The following is a 17276-nucleotide window of genomic DNA, read 5'->3' on the forward strand; positions in this document are numbered from 1 at the left end:
TAAAATCAATCTTTGGTAGGAATTCAGCAAAGTGCATTTTGGATTTTGTTTTTTTTTTTTTTTTTTGAAAAAGAAAAGCTAACGATTGAACTGACCAACCGTATAATCCGCCGTAATATCCATCCCACGCACCAAACAGCGTGGGCCGTTGGCTGGACCCGGTCACACTGCAATCCGTTGTCCAATTAGAGCCAGTAGCAGAGGCCACCAAAGCAAGGAGGAGGAGGAGGAGGAGGAGGAAATTAAGGAAATTAAGAAGAAGGCGACGAGACGAACACCCGCCATGTTCACCGTACGGCAGGTGACGCCTCTCTCGTCCTCCCAGCACACGAAGATCCGCCCAGAGAAAACCCGCATCATCTTCTCCGGCCAGTACCCCCCAGCCCATCTCCTCCCGCGCAGGCATAGCCTCCGTTTCCGGCACCCCACCGCTCGCGGCGTAATTAGCCGCCCTCGCACTCACTCCATATTCGTCCCCGGAGCTGCCGGACCCGCCTCCGCCCCCCTTCCCGATGAGAGCAATGACAGCAGCAGCAGTGGAGAAGAAGATTCCGAAAGAAATGCTGCATCAGAGGCAGCGTCGACAGAGACGGAGGAGAAGGGGAAGAAGGAGAAGAAGAGGGTGAAGCTGGCGGTGGTGTTCGGGCTGTGGTACGCGCAGAACGTGGTGTTCAACATCTACAACAAGAAGGTGCTGAACGTGTTCCCCTACCCGTGGCTCCTGGCGTCGCTGCAGCTCCTGGCGGGCTCCCTGTGGATGCTGGGCCTCTGGTCCCTGCGCCTGCAGCCCTTCCCCCGCCTCAGCCGCCGGTTCGTGGCCGCGCTCCTGGGCCCCGCCCTCTTCCACACCGTCGGGCACATCTCCGCCTGCGTCTCCTTCTCCCGCGTCGCCGTCTCCTTCACCCACGTCATCAAGGCGTCCGAGCCAGTCTTCTCCGTCGTCCTCTCCGCCGCCCTCCTCCGCCAGTTCTACCCCCTCCCCGTCTGGCTCTCCGTCCTCCCCATCGTCGCCGGCTGCTGCATCGCCGCCGCCACCGAGGTCTCCTTCGACGCCGCCGGCCTCTCCGGCGCCCTCCTCAGCAACGTCGGCTTCGTCCTCCGCAACATCTACTCCAAGCAGAGCCTCAGGGAGTTCGCCGACGTCGTCGACGGCCTCAACCTCTACGGCTGCATCTCCGTCGTCTCCCTCCTCTACCTCGTCCCCGCCGCCCTGCTCGTCGAGGGCCCCGCCGCCTGGGCCGCCGGCCTCCGCAGCGCCGCGGCGTCAGCGCCGTCGCCCGGGGCCTTCTACGCCTGGCTGGCGCTGTCGGGGGTCTTCTACCACCTCTACAACCAGTCGTCCTACCAGGCGCTCGACGACATCACCCCGCTCACCTTCTCCGTCGGCAACACCATGAAGCGCGTCGTCGTCATCGCCGCCTCCCTTCTCGTCTTCAGGAATCCCGTCAGGCCGCTCAACGCCCTCGGCTCCGCCGTTGCCATCTTCGGGACCTTCTTGTACTCCCAGGCCACGGCTTCCAAAGCCGGCGAGAACAACAATAAGAAGAAATAAAGGCGGAGAGAAAGAGGCTGAGGAGAAGGAGAGCTGATAGACGCACTGATATATATTCAAATAGAGAGGATCCTCAGTCGGCCTGCTATATATGCTGATTCTATCAACTCTCTTCTTCTTTTTTTTCTTTTTCTTTTTCCCCCCTCTCAGGGCGTTGAGTTGCTTTTCCTCTTCAGTTCCGCTCTTACTGTTACAATTTTATCTTCTTCTGTCATTCAATTTTTTTATTTATTATTTTTTTTTAGAGAGAAAGATAATATGCTATCCATCTCGTTTATTTTATTTTGAAATAAATTTAGTTTGAAATGTGAATCAATTAGAACTCGAACTTGGGTTGTTAGTATTTTGATTTAAAACAAGTGATTTAAAACTTCTTTTTATGCTCATATGTTTTAAAACTTCAATTTGGCCTTTGGACTTTGTGGGCAGCCCACTGTCAATGGGCCTTGCCTGGGAGCCCAAGCTTTGGTCTCTTTTCATGTGGTGTTTAGTCCCACATTGGAAAGAGACCCTCACTTGCTCTGATTTATATTCTACTTTATTCTCATTATTATTACTTGGGAAGCGATGAGAGTGGAGCTCTCGTCTAAATACACGCACGCACGGCACGAGCCGAGCCGGGCGGTGGCGCGCGTGAACCCGGTTCATTTTATTACACTTTTTTTTTATTATTTTATTTTTGGCCTTACCTGGATTAGGTCCAGATTTGGTCTAGTCGAAGGGTCGCACCTCGGGACTCAACCAGCCCCAACGGTCTACCTCGGGAAGGTGGTCTTCCCGTTGGAACCCTTCTTTTGCTCTCCTATTTACTAGGGTGAGTGGCTGGGTTAGGACAGTAGTGACATACAGAAACCCTAGCCTGAGCTTCTCCCCTTTTCTCTCTTCTCCTTCTTCTTCACTGTTTTGCTGGATCTCTGAAAAGCTGTGACGGTTCGTTCTTGCGCCACCCTGAAGCCATGCCGACGGGGTGGACGGAGGTCGTTGTATCGCTAGGAGTGATTGCCGGCGCCTCGTACGTGGAGGGGCAATCTTGCTTCTAGGACAGTGCAATCGCACGCCTCGACTCACAGGCTCCATCTAATCCTTTATTCTCTACAGTTTTTTTATTTATTTCGTTCTTAATCAACGTTTCTAAAAACAGTGGCTAAGTTGTTTTCAAACAAAATTGTTTATACAAATATTTGGCTAAAGATTTCGAAAGAGAACTAATAGTTTTTCCAACATGGGTCTCAACACCAACTATCATTCAAAATTAGATCAGCCAAACAAATAATAACTGATAAAACGGAGCGTGCCCCTTGGGTCGCCCGTAAGCACCAAGTAAGACTTTTAGCTCCTCCCTCCCCTGCTCCACCGCACGGACATTTGGTCCTCCTCAAAAGTTTATACTTTTCCTACATTATAACTATTACGAGGGTATTGGGTAAAAGATTTCACACTTTATTATTCTTCAGGATAAATATTTATATACATATTAGAGAACATTCTAGAGACTATTTTACAAGAAAATAATAAAATATATGGTAAATAATTATCAGCTTGAAATGTTTCCTTCTATATGATGATTCAATCAATTCCTTATAAATGGGGCTGATTTGAAAAACTTCTTTCTATAGCATTGCTGTCTTTATTTTCTGATTTTGAGGATGATTGAAATTTGTTTTCTTCTATAACTTTGTTTCCTTCTATAATAACTATATATGTATATTCGCATGGATTTTTTTCCTTTGAAAACTAAATAGTTGTTTAAACTATTACATGTGTATGTTATTACATTGAAACTCCAAAATATATATTCTTAAATCGAAATCTTTACAAAAGATATTGGTACATAAAACAAACTATTACATTATACAATGCATGAGCACGGAATTACTAGTTGTTAGTTTCAAGCTTGAAGACAGCTGGATTTGAAAATGCGCTAGATTAAGCTCAACTGAAATGACTTTTACTTCAAATTTCATAAAAATAATAGGACGTGACATTTATTCGAAGAAAGCTTGTACCTTTGTGGGCTTATTCTAGTTTGGTTTATTTACAGCAGTATTCTTTTTTTAATTTTTGACAATTTAAAGTGGAATATATATGTTACTAGCAAAAAATTGATAAACTTATTTTGCGCTTTGATAAATTTCAATTATGTCTTGGAATATTAATGGGCATGTGTAAATGTACTAAAATGAGGGTATTTTTGGAGAGTTTGGAGTGAGACAGACCCAATCCAGTCTGGAAATGAAGCTTGAAAATCACTTCGGTGCGGACTTCGAGGGAAGTCGCGACCTAATCCTAAGTGTGAACAGTTTGAGAAGAACTCTATACAAGGAAATGTAACCACATACTAAAATTTGAGCATGACCCACCCTTGCATCTTTTCAATTCAATAAAATTTATTACTTTACGTTTTTTCTCAATCTCAAAATGTGGTATATTAGAGGAAAATTTTAATCGCTTTCAGAACAGGTATTAATATTTTCAGAGTAAAAAAGTCTAAATCATGACTAGATTCAAACAATATCAAATTTAGCTTTTAAAATACCAAATTCCCTTTCAAAGCTTATACCTAATTATACAAAAAAAAACATCCATATTTTTTTCCTTAATTTTTTCTTGGATATATTAATTTACAAACTAATTAAAACCAACTCTCCCTTACTTTCTAATACTCTTTTCAATTTATCCTTCAAATCAAACAAGAATATATCTAATAAATCTTCCATTTTATGCGCAAAAAAATTGCCAATGATCGAGTACAATTATTTCATTCTTACTTGGTACTTGTTTTTAACAGTTTTGGGTGGAGCGAATTGCCACCTTAAATGGTAAAGAAAAATAAACAACCAGGGGAATGAGTGCTTCGGGCGAACAGCCAACATTAAAAGTCATTGAAATTATTATTTTTTCTAAAGTAAAAAGCTAGTTAAATACCAACCACGCACGCTAGAAAGAAATGATAATCACACATATGATACCAATCTCTTATATGCTAATATATACATGTTATAAGATCATGGAATTTTTGAGAACATACACGGCCCAATGTCTCGTCCATGCCCTGATTATTCTGGACCATTAGCATGTGTTGCGATAGGCCCAAGGTCTGTTTGATCCTGATGGGGAATCTACATTAGTACCACACATTTTAGTAGGAAAAAAGAAGTCATTTATTTAAACAAGGCACTAAAATACCGTTTGGTTGGAAAATAAACTATTGTTATTAATTTTTAATACATGTACAACTTCAGAAATAAGGTCGAATTACACCAAATTTGTGTTTGGATTAGAACTTAGTTATTCATCAGAAGTTTGGATAGTTAAATTAAAACAGCAAAAAAAAAAATATATATATACTTTTAAAACAAATATATCTTACTTAATTAATCGGTATTAAAATATTAATTAAGTAAGAATTTAATTACTTAGGAATACAGTAAGATGAGGGAGAAGTACAGTAATTAATTAGTTAGCTATAAAAATAAATTAACTAATTAATTAATTAATTAGAATTTTAATTAAGGAATTAATTATATGTCGAAATATAGTAGGTTATTGAATAAGCACTATTAAATAATTAAATATCTATTAAAGCAGTAAATTAAAAGTGGTACTTAATTAGTTAATTATTATTTTTTAATTCGTAATTTAATTATTTTAAAGATATCTGGTAAGATGGAAGAAAAAAATTCTAGTAGTGTTTGAGAAAAAAAAAAGATTATTTATACTTTATTTTCTAACCACTCACCGCCTAAGAAAAGAGCGTGCCGACAACACAACCCAATCCAACCCAAATTTTCTTCCAAGGTCGAAGTCGGTAGATGTCGCCTAATCAAGCATTGTCTTCCTTATTTTTTTTTAGAAATAGATAGCACGTTATCTATTTCGTTTATTTTATTTAAAAATAAATTTAGATAAAAATATGAATAAATTAAGATTCAAATTTAGATCTCAGATATCAACCAACGAATTTTTTATCATTGGCTCCAGGAGCAGTCAGTGCATTGTCTTCCCCTTATAATTTACCAGCAGAAGAATAAAGAAACGACCAAATCCATCATCACAGGAATATATTCGCCGAGAACGATACTGCTGGGGCCCACATCTCCGACACCCTGAAAATAAAATAAAATAAAATATAAAATATAAAATATAAAAATAATAACAAAATCAGGGTATATATATATATATATATATATATATATATGTACACATCACTGTATGTGAATGACACGTGCAGCGGCGTCAGTCGGTCAGTCAGTCGTATACTCATATGTTAAGCAGCGACAGCATTACGATTGGTGTATTTTTTATATTTTCGCCCGGAAGAGCGGTTGAGCGGTTTCAGCCGCATCGCGGAACCGCTCGCCACGCACTCGCTCGTACACGTGTATATGTACTGGACGGTAGCGTCATCAATTTAATTAATTAAAAAATTAAATTAAACGAGATGGTTTGCTTATATATTTTGCAATAATAATCAATCCTGAGATCTCCACAGGCCACAGCATAGCAACACGTGTCGCCGACCTAAAAGCAAAAGCAGAAAAATAAAATAAAAAAAAGCTTTTTGGCAAAGAGGAGAAGGCCCACCCTGACCCGGCGGGCCCACCGTCTATTTAATTTAAAATTTAAATTTAAAGTAATATAATAATTTATTTATTTATTTAATAAAGAAAAGAGAGCCCTTAAAAAGGGAGGGAGCCCTCTGCTGCAGTCGCAAAACCGGTATCCTGGGAATTAAGCGGCGGATCCCGACGGACGAAAGAAAGAACGAGGAGAGGAGAGGAAAGGAAAGGAGGGGGAGGGGGAGGGGGATGGATTGGGTGCGGTGGGTGGTGGGGGTGGGATTCTGGGTGCAGGGGTTCCGGTGCTTCCCGTGGCTGGGGGTGAGCTTCTTCCTGAAGGACGGCCTCGGCGTGGCCCCGTCGTCGCTCCAGATCCTGCAGAACTCCGCCAACCTGCCCATGGTCGCCAAGCCCCTCTACGGCCTCCTCTCCGACGCCGTCCCCATCCGAGCCCAGCGCCGCCTCCCCTACGTCGCCATCGGAGGTACTGCCTGCCTGCCTGCCTGCCTTCTTACTTATTCTCCTCCTCCTCCTCCTCCTGCTCTCCTCTGCATATCTCATCCCATCCCATCCCATCCCATCGCATCCGCCACCGCTGCACCCCCTTTGCCCCTTTCCCTTTCTTCCCTCGTTACCTTCTCGCTTCGACGTCGTCGTTGGTGTGCCTTGCGGATCCATCTCATCGCCCCGTGTCGGTGCCGCTCTCTCTTTTCTTTTCTTTTCTTTTTTTTCTTTTTGTAACTCCATAAGCTTGGAAGAGGAGGAGGAGGAGGAGGATCCGTTTATTTGGGCAGGTCTCGGCTGACTCTAGAGATGCTCTGGTGAAGGATCAGGATCAGGATCAGGATCAGGATCAGGTTCAGGACTCAGGAGGACTCTGGAGAATAATTTTATGAGAATATATGTACAAACCACCCGCGGTCTGGGCCAAATTACTACGTACCGTCTGTCAGCCTGGCCTGGCCTAGCGTGGCGTGCAATCCCGCATATTCTTTGTCGGGCCGTGAGGTTCCTTGTATAGTGTGGGCTAGTAAGCTACCAGATGATTATAGATTATAGGCCCGAGTGAAAAATAAATAAATTAAATTAAATTAATTAAAAACAGCAGAAAAGAAACTAGTCGGTCAGTCAGTCAGTCAGTCAATAGTCACTCACATGGAGAAGGAGAAGATAACGATGATGCTCGACGGAAGAGCGGGGGTATCGATCGAGGAGGGGCCACAAGAACGAGAGAGATGCATGGACAGTTAGGATTACGGCTCCTCTTATTTTGGTGTTTTTTTTTTTTTTTTTTTTTTTTGAGTTATTTAGTTAGATAGATTTTTGAAAACGATACTGAACTAAATTAGCCATTCAAAATACAGTGCTTAGGAACTAAACATTCAGGAGCTTAATTAATTAGCTGTTCAACTGTTCCTTGGTTTCGTGAAATTAACGAAGGTGTTTTTTTTGAAAGAGAGAAGCTGTCTGTACGATTGCTTTATATATACTGTGTATCGTGGTAAATTGCATGGGTACTACTGAAACATGTAGACTGCATGTCTCATTAACTAACTAGAATCCTTTTCAGAACGGTTCTTAATTCATGCTACTCTGATCGATCGATTTCATTGCCCTCTCTATCGCTGTTCGCATATTTTGTCCGGCGGTAGTGATCTCTTGCTTATACTACCGTCCATGTCCATGTCCATGTCCATGTGCAGCTTTCCTGCAGGCAATCTCGTGGCTGGCAATTGCCCTCTTGTCCGAATCATCGCCTTCCATCGCCGCTCTCACCGTCTTCCTCCTCCTCAGCAACCTTGGCGCCTCGATAGCGGAGGTCGCTAATGATGCTATCGTTGCGGAGGCCGGGAAGAAGCAATCGTCGGCAGCTCAATCAGGATCGGGGCAACTCCAGTCCTTCGCGTGGATGGCCGGCTCCTCTGCAGGTGCTCTTGGGAACCTCCTCGGCGGCATTGCGATTAACAAACTCTCTCCCAAAACCATGTTTCTCCTCTTCTCTCTCCTCCTCCTGCTTCAGTTTGTTGTTACTCTCTCTGTGCCCGAGAGTTTCCTAGGACTTCCGCAAAGGACGGGCCACTCGTCGAAATCATCGGGCTTACGTGAACAGTTATCGGAGCTATCCTTTGCCCTTCGCAAACCGGAGATTTTCTATTTAATCACGTGGTTTTCGGCATCTTATGCCATAGTTCCACTGCTAGCGGGCACTATGTTCTTCTATCAGACACAGCACTTAAATCTCGACTCTTCAGTTATCGGCTTGTCTAAGGTATTTGGGCAGGCGGCGGTGTTGGCTTGGAGTGTGGCCTACGATAAGTACTTAAAAGGGATTCCGGCAAGAAAGGTCATAGCAGGGCTGCAGTTCGTTATTGGGCTCTTTATGATTTCTGACGCTCTATTTGTTCAGGGGATATACAGAATGATCGGACTGCCGGATTCTGTGTATGTTGTTTTATTCTCAGGGTTATTGGAAGCGCTTTTCTTGTTCAAAGTGCTTCCGTTTAGCGTTCTCATGGCACAGCTCTGCCCTCTCGGGTGCGAGGGTTCCCTTATGGCTTTTGTCATGTCCGCCTTAGCGCTTTCCTCCGTTATAAGTGGCTACTTTGGGGTTGCTCTTGCAGCTTTTGTGGGAGTATCAGGAACAAAATTTTCGGGGCTCTCTTCTGGCATTTTGATACAGGCAGTTTTCACAATGCTGCCCCTCTTTTGGTCGCCGTGGATACCAGACAAAGGAATACCGGAGAAGAAAAAAGATTAAGTTACAATTGGATGGGAATGTGGAGGATTCGGTATTTACGTGCATTCATTTAACCTTTTGGGTCGGCAAATTATCTTAGATATAAGTTATCATACCCGACTTTTGAGGTGAAATTGTATTTACAATTGTTAGTCACTGGGCCAATGTTTTATGGAATCTGCTGTTGGTTTCTAGGGCTCCTTTGACGAATTCAAAGGACTAGAGGTAATGCATACTGGAGATGAATTTATTATCAGCAGATTCGGTGTGATGTGCAGCATCCAAGCTATATTAGCTTTACTGTTACGCTTTTTCAAATGATTCTTGTGGAGAATATCCGTGACTCTATTGGACAGTTCCCTTCTATTGGAGCTGCGGTAGGGCCTATGGGAAAATGTTGCTGGTTTGGAGCAATGGAGCACGAACTCTTTGCAAGGCGGCTATTTTTATATTCCTATTTATTCAGTGTTGCAGCGAATTCATGGCATCATCAGGAGGAGAGCTGCATTTACTTTTGTTATGGTATCTGTTCCAGTTTATAGACCCAGAATGTTTGGGTCCCAAAAATTTCCTCTGAGCTGATATCTGCCGATACAAAGTAATCCATTTATTTTTGGTATCATTGTTGTTAGAGAGGCGATGTATATGGCTATCTGCTGATCGTTCTGTTATCTGGAAATTCTTTTGATCGTTTTTTTATGCCATAAATTCTCCTTGAAATTACTTTTAGACTCTCGTGCTAATCTGGTGGTCACAATCTTCTACAATTAGATTAGGTTTTCCACGCAAATGAATCATGGATCCCATTTGGCCTGGCAATCACGTCGGTGGAATGAACTTGCAAAAGCTAAACTCGATGTTCCATGCTATGGCGGAAACTAGCGCGGCAATTGCATCAAGGGTCCCATTCATTAACTTTTTAATACTAGAGATAACTTCATCTTTTGTCTGTGTCCAATGTTCGGCCGCGTGCAAATGTCTCACGCGGGCGGCTTTATTGGAATTATTATTATTAATTTCGAGTCTGACATTAACAGCGAATAAATAACCAAAAAATAAAACACATCTCCCCAATCAGAAGGCTTTGTTTCTCTTTGGTCGAAGAGCTTGGCAAGCCAGAGAAGCGGCGCAGATCATCATCTGCTGTCATCTCCAGGTGGATTAAGATGGAAAGAAGTTGCGGCACCAAGGAATCCAAATCTTTCCCCTGCACCTCCTCATGTCGATACTCACGCTGTTCTAAGAACGTTAAAATCTGCACCGATGGGTAGGTGATCACTTGGGTGCTGGTGGTTAGGCAGCCCACCAATAACGTCAGTTGAATCAGGCCCTGGAATATCAAGTAGACTCAAAGGCTTCAATCTGCTGCCATCAGATAAGAAAATATAGTCCAGCGTACCGGTAAAATCCGGTGTGCAATTTGTAAATGGCGGCTCTCCACCATTTGCTGCATATAGGCTGTACAACTTGATAGGAGCTTCACCGGATGACACAATGTAATTATAGACCTGGAAAGAGAAAAATGGTCACGCATTACAATACACAAAAGATAATAACAGCGACTTCGGGTTATAGAAAAAACACACACACAAAATACAATGCCTGATGGTTCGGTTTTAATTGGCTTCCGTCATAAAAAAAGACGCTGGCGAGGGAAGAGGGGGCAGTAATATCATGAAACCCATGTTTTATTTTTTCTTTTTCTGTTTTGTTTTGCGACAAACAAGAGCGATGAAAAATTGGTGAAAAATGAAAGGGCAATGTGAACCAAACCTCGTCTCCCGGAGTGGAATTAAAATCGCCCGCAACAATCACTGGAGGTATACAACTAAATTTACTTGAAACATGTTCTCTAAACTGCGAAAGTCTTGATAGAAGATATTTTGCCTGCGCAAGCTTTATGTCAATCCAGTCTGGGTCCCTAGAACAATCAAAACAATACATCAAATTAAATAGCTAACTGAAGAATAGAAGGCACAATAAGAATTTCCAAACAAAGTAAAGATGAGAAAAGTATCTGGTAGTTAATAGTATTAAAGACTGGCTATTGATTTAGGAGGTCCAATTAGAGTACTATTGAGCACTGAACAAAAAAGAAATTATACATAATCAGTAATTTGCATCCACTTTCACACTCTGACGGTGAGCTACGTTTTCCTCGAGAAAATTTCCTACTAGAATTTAAACTTGAATTTGAATTTAAAATTATTTTCGTAACAAAAAATCAGGCATGAAGGTCACCTACCAGTAAATATGTGTGTTTGCCACAACAATAGGGGGATAGGAGTCACTAAGCTTAAAAGCTGTCAGTAAACCAACACAGTTTCGCTTCAATCTCACTCGTGGATCATTTGGATCTCCATGCCCACCATTACTTTTCTTTTCTGCTAATACTGAAAAAAATAATTATGCTTTTGATTAACTCATGACAAACAAATCAACCTAAAAAACCTAACAGAACTAGGAACTTGAATGGTGAATTAATAGGACGCCGGAAAGAATAAATTATGTGCTAGTGCTAATAACTACTACCAGCACTCAGCAGCGTAATAATATTAATCGACATGCAGCTCACAAATATATAAATATTTTTATCTATTGTTTCCACTTTCCTTTTTAAGTCCATTGGAGAGAATAATATAGCTTCACTGAAACCAGGAACACAGAATGCCTACGAACTCAAAAAATGATCATCAGCCCATGAAAAGTACATTAGGAAGTATAGAAGATTCAGAGGTTAAATAACTCCCAAGTGTAAATAACTTTTCTAGTGGCGTCAACATGGTTGCAAAGTGATATCGGATCCTTTACTCCAGAAAGCACTTTTGCCAACTGGGGTAATAGCTAAGACCTCCCCAACAATGGAAAATTCTCTTTTTTACAATGTCTAATTGAACAAAAAATAGGTCAGACAACAAGATTTTCATGAGGTAGAAGATGCAATTTGAAAAGAAGATTTCAACCATTATAATATGCAAGAGAAACAAAACAGCGAAAATATTCATGCTAAACTTTGTACCTGTGCAAGTCTCTGCCGTGCTATTGTTGCCTTTTTCAGCTATATCCACAGAGTTTACAAGATCATTATAATGTATTTCCTCCTTCAGGATTAATTCTGCACTGCAATAAAATAGCATGATGTTAAATAAAGTGCGAACAGTATGTAGTCTTTCTTAAAATAAAGGGCAGGGATAAAGGATCCTCCAGTATAGTAGTTTGCAATTATACTGCTATAAGCTACGACAAACAGTTGAGGACAGCAAAAGAGTTTTATAAAATGATCACTATTGCCAAAATCTAAACTTCTGTCACACAAACTCTGCACCTCAGATCATGGAATAGCACCCCTCCATTTACATTTTCAATGTTGGCCTATACCAATTGACGTTAGTGCTCATTAAAAGTAAACTTTCACAATTTCATGCTTCCAAAGTTGATCTAGTACCTGTTGATATACTTGGAGCCACCGAATTCTGCAGTTGGATAATCTGATGTTACAACCATGTGCAGAACACCAATTTAATTATAGGAGGTTCATTGTTAATTGACCGAACTTACTTCATCCAAAAAATGCTACAGCACTAGCCACACTTGACTTGTCACGGGGAACTAACATGGCAACAATGGGGATTTCTTATGACACCGTCAAAATTTTAATGCATACCTACCTTTGGTAGTCTCAAATTACTATCGTAATCCACTTTTTTTTTTTTAGACAGAAAACACACATGACTGTGGAACAATTGAGTACAGTTTATGCACCTCCGAAACCCTATTTGCACCACCCCATTCTCCAACATCTAGCAAAAGCTTCCATAGCCGCCACCACAAGCACCTCTGCTAAGTAGATCTGCCACTATATTTGCCAGCATCATTCCTATTCTCCTACTTTTAATGAACCGAAATGCAATAATGGGAATCAACTTTTTTACTGTCATTTCTTTAGGTGACTAGGACTTTTACACTTGTTTTCTCTGCATAAAAGAATTTGAAATGCTTGCTTTATGTATATAGATTTAACGATGTTGTGGTTATCATGTTTTAGACTTTTAGTAAGGGACACTAATTTTATATTCAAGGATATGTAACTTAAATAGTTGCAATGCATAACCATTAACCACGGGAAAAGCATAATATTTTTTTACCTGCTTGGCTTGTAAAAGATCCCACATCCATCACGTTTTTCTCCTGTCCTTTGGATATAAGCACTTGAGTAGCCAAGGGTTTCCATATTTTTCTTGTAAAAACTTTCATATTCATCTAACTCCTGAAATGACACATTTCTTAGATATAGAAAGACAGAGAAATGCTAGCCACTGCTCAAGGTATACACAACATGAAACATCAGTGCATCACTGTGTTGGATGAGACAATATATTTATTGCTTTGCTCATGGAATATAACCAATGAAGATACCTAATGAAAGTTAGGTTCTCACGTTAATATGTTTGCTTTCGTTACGTCCTAACCTGTTAACTTTACAATCAAGTGCCCAATGTCTATTAGTTGTCCGATCAAGTCCCTTTAGTCACATAGCCTGTTAAATGGACAAAAACTGTCGCGTCAAGACTAGACCATGTCTCCCATATCGACAGCAAACCTTGCCACGTGACAATTTCCGCCCTAGATAACAGAAATTCTGACGAAAGCATCGTATAACCTAAATTATGTCTTCGAAGACTAAAGTATTGAGGTTATTACTACGATACATATTAGTTTACCCACAAATGCCACAAACCCTGCAGCTAAATTATGTCTTCGAAGACTAAAGCATCATATAAGCTAAATAATAATAATAATAATAATAATAATAATAATAATAATAATAATAATAAATCTGAGAAACATCTATTGAACTACCGTGAAAGTTTGTCCAAAATATTTGAATTAGTTTATACAATGACAATGAAAGGTTAGACAGAATATGCTAAGGAGCGCGATCTTAGTTGATATTTAAATTCATTTCTATTAACTTCTTAGAGGCCTTTATCTCATCATCATTGGCGCTTTGTACCCCAAGCGGATTAGTAGAAATCTTAAATGCTTTACTTTCACCATTGTACCAGATGAACTCAGAATAACATGGATGTTAACACAAAACATATAAGTGTTGAATATGCCAATAGTTGAAATTACACCTGTATGCAAAGGATGTCAGCACCGAAATTTCTAAGTTCTGTTAAAACGGCCTGTGAACGAGCTTTCCACCTGTCCATAGGATATAAATTAGCAAATGTTGATGGATATACCACGATTTTAAAGTGAATTTTTTTAAAAAAACCCTGTACATCATGCATTAGTAGGTTTCTGATTTAAGTTTGGCATTTATAAACAAAATGGTGAACCGCATGCGCCACTTTACATAGCTATGTTGAATGTGCCAGTTGCTTATATAGACCAAAATTCTAAATGACTTACTTGAGACAGGATGATGGAGAGTGGGGGAAATAGGCACTCTTCACATAAACCTGCATGTTAAGATAGTCGTAGCTTCAGAAATATGCAAGAGATGACCTCTTTAAACTCAATTAAAAAGAAGTAGATCAGTTACGTGATAGAAAAGAAATGGCATTACGATATGTAAGCGTGCCAGGAACGTCTGGCAGCAGATAACATATCAATGCATCTAGCTGCATTTGATATATATATATATATATACTCTTTAATATCTTAAACCATCTTGCTGCATTAAAATGAACAGAGCAAGGCAGGAAATTTCTGTGCGTGAAGTTTATCATGGACAGGAAGTTTAAAACCAAAAAAACAATTATAATCCAGAAATTATGTCTAAAAGATAATTTAGATAAATCAGAATATGCCTACCTGGGCCAGTATGTTGTATGAGACAAGGCGGAATTTGAAACCTACAAGCAAATCTCAGAATCAGAGTTTCCGAGAAAGAAAACAAAAATGTGATTCACATCTACGATATTGCATATCTATATACAAGTAAATATTTAACTGCACAGATATACAGTACGTACGAAAGTTTATTACTTCCCACGTATATGCATGCTATTGATATACATAGTAGCACGGAAATCTAGACAGTCCCAACTCTCAGTTAGAGGGAAGAGAATTTAGATGACATCTTAGAAGATGTGGAGGCTCCCCCTAATGGCTTAATGATTTTCTGTTATTATACATTTAATCAAGCTACGAATGCCTGCAAGTAAGCTATTAACAATCAACCAATAGTCCTTTCACGAGGGAGATTCAACATTTTTGTAAGTTGAAAGCAACCATAGAATTACGGCTATAAAGAATTGGATGTTTACAAAGATACCGTCAGAAGAAGAGGTCTCTTCTGTATGTTGGCTACTTTCCAAAGGTACGAACTTTCCTGGGATAGGCTGAGCCATTGCACTCATCTTCCTTTTGTGACTCCTGCAGACCAACTAAAAGTTGAAATCTTTTAATAAATGAAGGTAGCAGCGAAATTTCTTTTATTCGTAAAGCTAAACTTCATAAATTGAGGGCTAGATCAGCGTACTGAAAGAGCCAACTATTTAATTATAGTACAACCAAGCTGAATTTTTTTTTTTTTTTTTTTATTAACCGCACACGCCATCAATATTCATAATGGAAAAGAAAAGCAGACAACAATATGCGATACGATAAACAAACGACCAATCCAATAGGCAAAGCATCCATATAACTTAGGAACTATAGAAGCTAAATAATTAAAAAAAAGAACAAAAGGAAAATCTAGCGAAAAACGTTAGCAAGGATGAACGATTTGATTTGTGTAGGGAGGTCGAAAGCAGAACGGGCAAAATTAAACTCAAAGGGGAGCTTTCTACGTAAGCCAATTAATTAAGAGTAAGATAGGACCGTTAGTGCAGTGAACTCTGAAGTATCCCTGAAAAGAAGCAAGAAAAAATATCCCCAGAGCTGTGCTAGAATAGTACGGGAGAGAAATTAAGTGCTTTTTGGGGCCGGCAAAAGGAGAAAACTTGCACGAAGAGATCAACCAATCGAGGGAAGAGGAAAAGAAACCGGTCGGTCGAGTCGATCGACAGAGCTGGGTTGCAGTGCAAGCGTGGAATAAATAGCCGAATAGAGGAGGAAGGGATCTCGAAGAGGGGAGAGGGCGAGGAGGAAGCTTCGCTTACCGAGGATTGGGATTGAACAAACTGCTCGAGCGCCGGGAACTGGAACAAGGGGGGAAGGAGGAGGCGCAGCGGCGGAGAAGCGCTCCTCACCATCGCCTGCCTTATTAGAGTCCACTAGAGGAGATTATCAGAGATATTATATATTCCTACATAATAATATGTATCCCCTCTTATCCCTATTATCTATGTTTGTTTTTGGGAACGAATTAACGAAAGTCCTACTACACACAACAAGGGCAGCTCTCCGCAGCTTAAAAAAAATTTTAGAAAAATAACGTGGCATTTTCAATCAGTCAAATAATTATTTTCTAAAATTTTTCATCCACGTCGTAATTATAAAAAATATTTTTATTATAATTTGTTTTAAAACATAAAAATATAAGTTATTTATTTATTAATAATATAATATATAGTGCCAACTATGACACGGCAATGACGGCAGGCACTTTCTCCTCAGCAGCAGCTGAGAGCTGCGAGGGAAGAGTCACATCCCAAGTCCCAACACGGCAGAGGCGTACGGCAAAATAACTAAGACGGGCTTTATCTACATAATATCCGCAATAAGACGAGTCGGGGCTGGGCGTGTGGGCCGAAGATGCTCCGTCGTAGGCGGGAAATGCGCGTGACCCGCCTGACTCCGAGCTTAACGCGACCCAGCCCGTAAGGCCTGAAAACTTTTCTTATCAGACCCGCTTAGAGAGGCCAGGCCCACTCCTAACCACAATGAATGACCTCGAAATCTCTTACGGAAGCAACGGGCCAGGATATTCAGGCCCAATAAATTGTTGTATCGCTGCAGCAGATATTTCTCTTTCTATCTGCACAATTGCCAGTACCCCTATTGTGAGTCCCACCAAATAATTTATAAGATATCCAATAAAATTGTACCTGAATTTGAGATATAACAACTTAGAATAGCCAAAGAGATTATATTTGTTGAAAAATGCAAAATAATATGGAGATAATATTGATTGTGTGTTTTGACCAAGTGGTTTTTGTTTGTTTGTTTGTTTGTTTGTTATTTTTTTTTAAAAAAAAAACTCTTGGATTCTCTCTCCCTTTCTACCTCCTCTCATAATAAAAGATAACCTTTTCAAATTCTGGATTCAAAGGGGCAGTAATTTGGATTTGAATCTATAAATCTTAAATTCAAACACAAACAGCTGGCGACTCTCTCTTCAGTTCATTAAATCCCGCCAACGAGCCCATGGCTGCCGAGAGAGGATGGAGTCAAGGCCGACATTAATGGCCGACACCTACACAGTGAATTGTACCGGTGCAACCGCACGGCCATAGTAATGACTCCAACGCCC

General features: G+C 40.7%; 3 protein-coding genes across 5 annotated transcripts; 2 read left to right on the forward strand and 1 right to left on the reverse strand.

Annotated features, from left to right (window-relative positions):
* LOC109707480 (xylulose 5-phosphate/phosphate translocator, chloroplastic) lies at positions 47-1780 on the forward strand. The gene has a single exon (XM_020228761.1). It carries the CDS (start codon positions 284-286, stop codon positions 1550-1552), a length of 1269 nt encoding a protein of 422 aa, XP_020084350.1. The 5' UTR covers positions 47-283; the 3' UTR covers positions 1553-1780.
* On the forward strand, positions 6346-9571 carry LOC109707478 (probable folate-biopterin transporter 7). The gene is made up of 2 exons (XM_020228756.1): positions 6346-6595; positions 7815-9571. The coding sequence occupies exons 1-2, from the start codon at positions 6361-6363 to the stop codon at positions 8867-8869; spliced, it is 1290 nt and encodes a 429-aa protein (XP_020084345.1). The 5' UTR covers positions 6346-6360; the 3' UTR covers positions 8870-9571.
* LOC109707482 (carbon catabolite repressor protein 4 homolog 4) lies at positions 9739-16104 on the reverse strand. 3 transcript variants are annotated; one of them, XM_020228765.1, is made up of 10 exons: positions 15964-16104; positions 15135-15246; positions 14672-14712; positions 14267-14316; positions 13987-14056; positions 12994-13115; positions 11868-11968; positions 11094-11232; positions 10622-10769; positions 9739-10356 (listed from the first exon to the last, which is right to left on the reverse strand). In XM_020228765.1, exons 1-10 carry the CDS (start codon positions 16054-16056, stop codon positions 10078-10080), a joined length of 1155 nt encoding a protein of 384 aa, XP_020084354.1. In that variant the 5' UTR covers positions 16057-16104; the 3' UTR covers positions 9739-10077. The 3 variants fall into 3 exon arrangements, with proteins under 3 accessions (XP_020084354.1, XP_020084353.1, XP_020084355.1); XM_020228764.1 differs by having other exon boundaries at positions 11094-11241; XM_020228766.1 differs by having other exon boundaries at positions 11094-11241; positions 15135-15235; positions 15964-16086.

This window comes from Ananas comosus, linkage group 3 (genome assembly GCF_001540865.1).
Source record: "Ananas comosus cultivar F153 linkage group 3, ASM154086v1, whole genome shotgun sequence".
Classification (NCBI taxonomy): Eukaryota; Viridiplantae; Streptophyta; class Magnoliopsida; order Poales; family Bromeliaceae; genus Ananas; species Ananas comosus.

What these genes read in the sequence shown, in the direction of transcription:
- LOC109707480 (XM_020228761.1), top strand. Translation starts at nt 284, where the DNA reads ATGTTCACCGTACGGCAGGTGACGCCTCTCTCGTCCTCCCAGCACACG.
- LOC109707478 (XM_020228756.1), top strand. Translation starts at nt 6,361, where the DNA reads ATGGATTGGGTGCGGTGGGTGGTGGGGGTGGGATTCTGGGTGCAGGGG. An exon ending in CCCCTACGTCGCCATCGGAG is followed by an intron (nt 6,596 to 7,814) that starts GTACTGCCTGCC and finishes GTCCATGTGCAG; the next exon opens with CTTTCCTGCAGGCAATCTCG.
- LOC109707482 (XM_020228764.1), bottom strand. Translation starts at nt 16,056, where the DNA reads ATGGTGAGGAGCGCTTCTCCGCCGCTGCGCCTCCTCCTTCCCCCCTTG. An exon ending in TTGTTCAATCCCAATCCTCG is followed by an intron (nt 15,247 to 15,963) that starts GTAAGCGAAGCT and finishes TTCAACTTTTAG; the next exon opens with TTGGTCTGCAGGAGTCACAA. An exon ending in GCAAACACACATATTTACTG is followed by an intron (nt 10,770 to 11,093) that starts GTAGGTGACCTT and finishes TGATTGTTCTAG; the next exon opens with GGACCCAGACTGGATTGACA.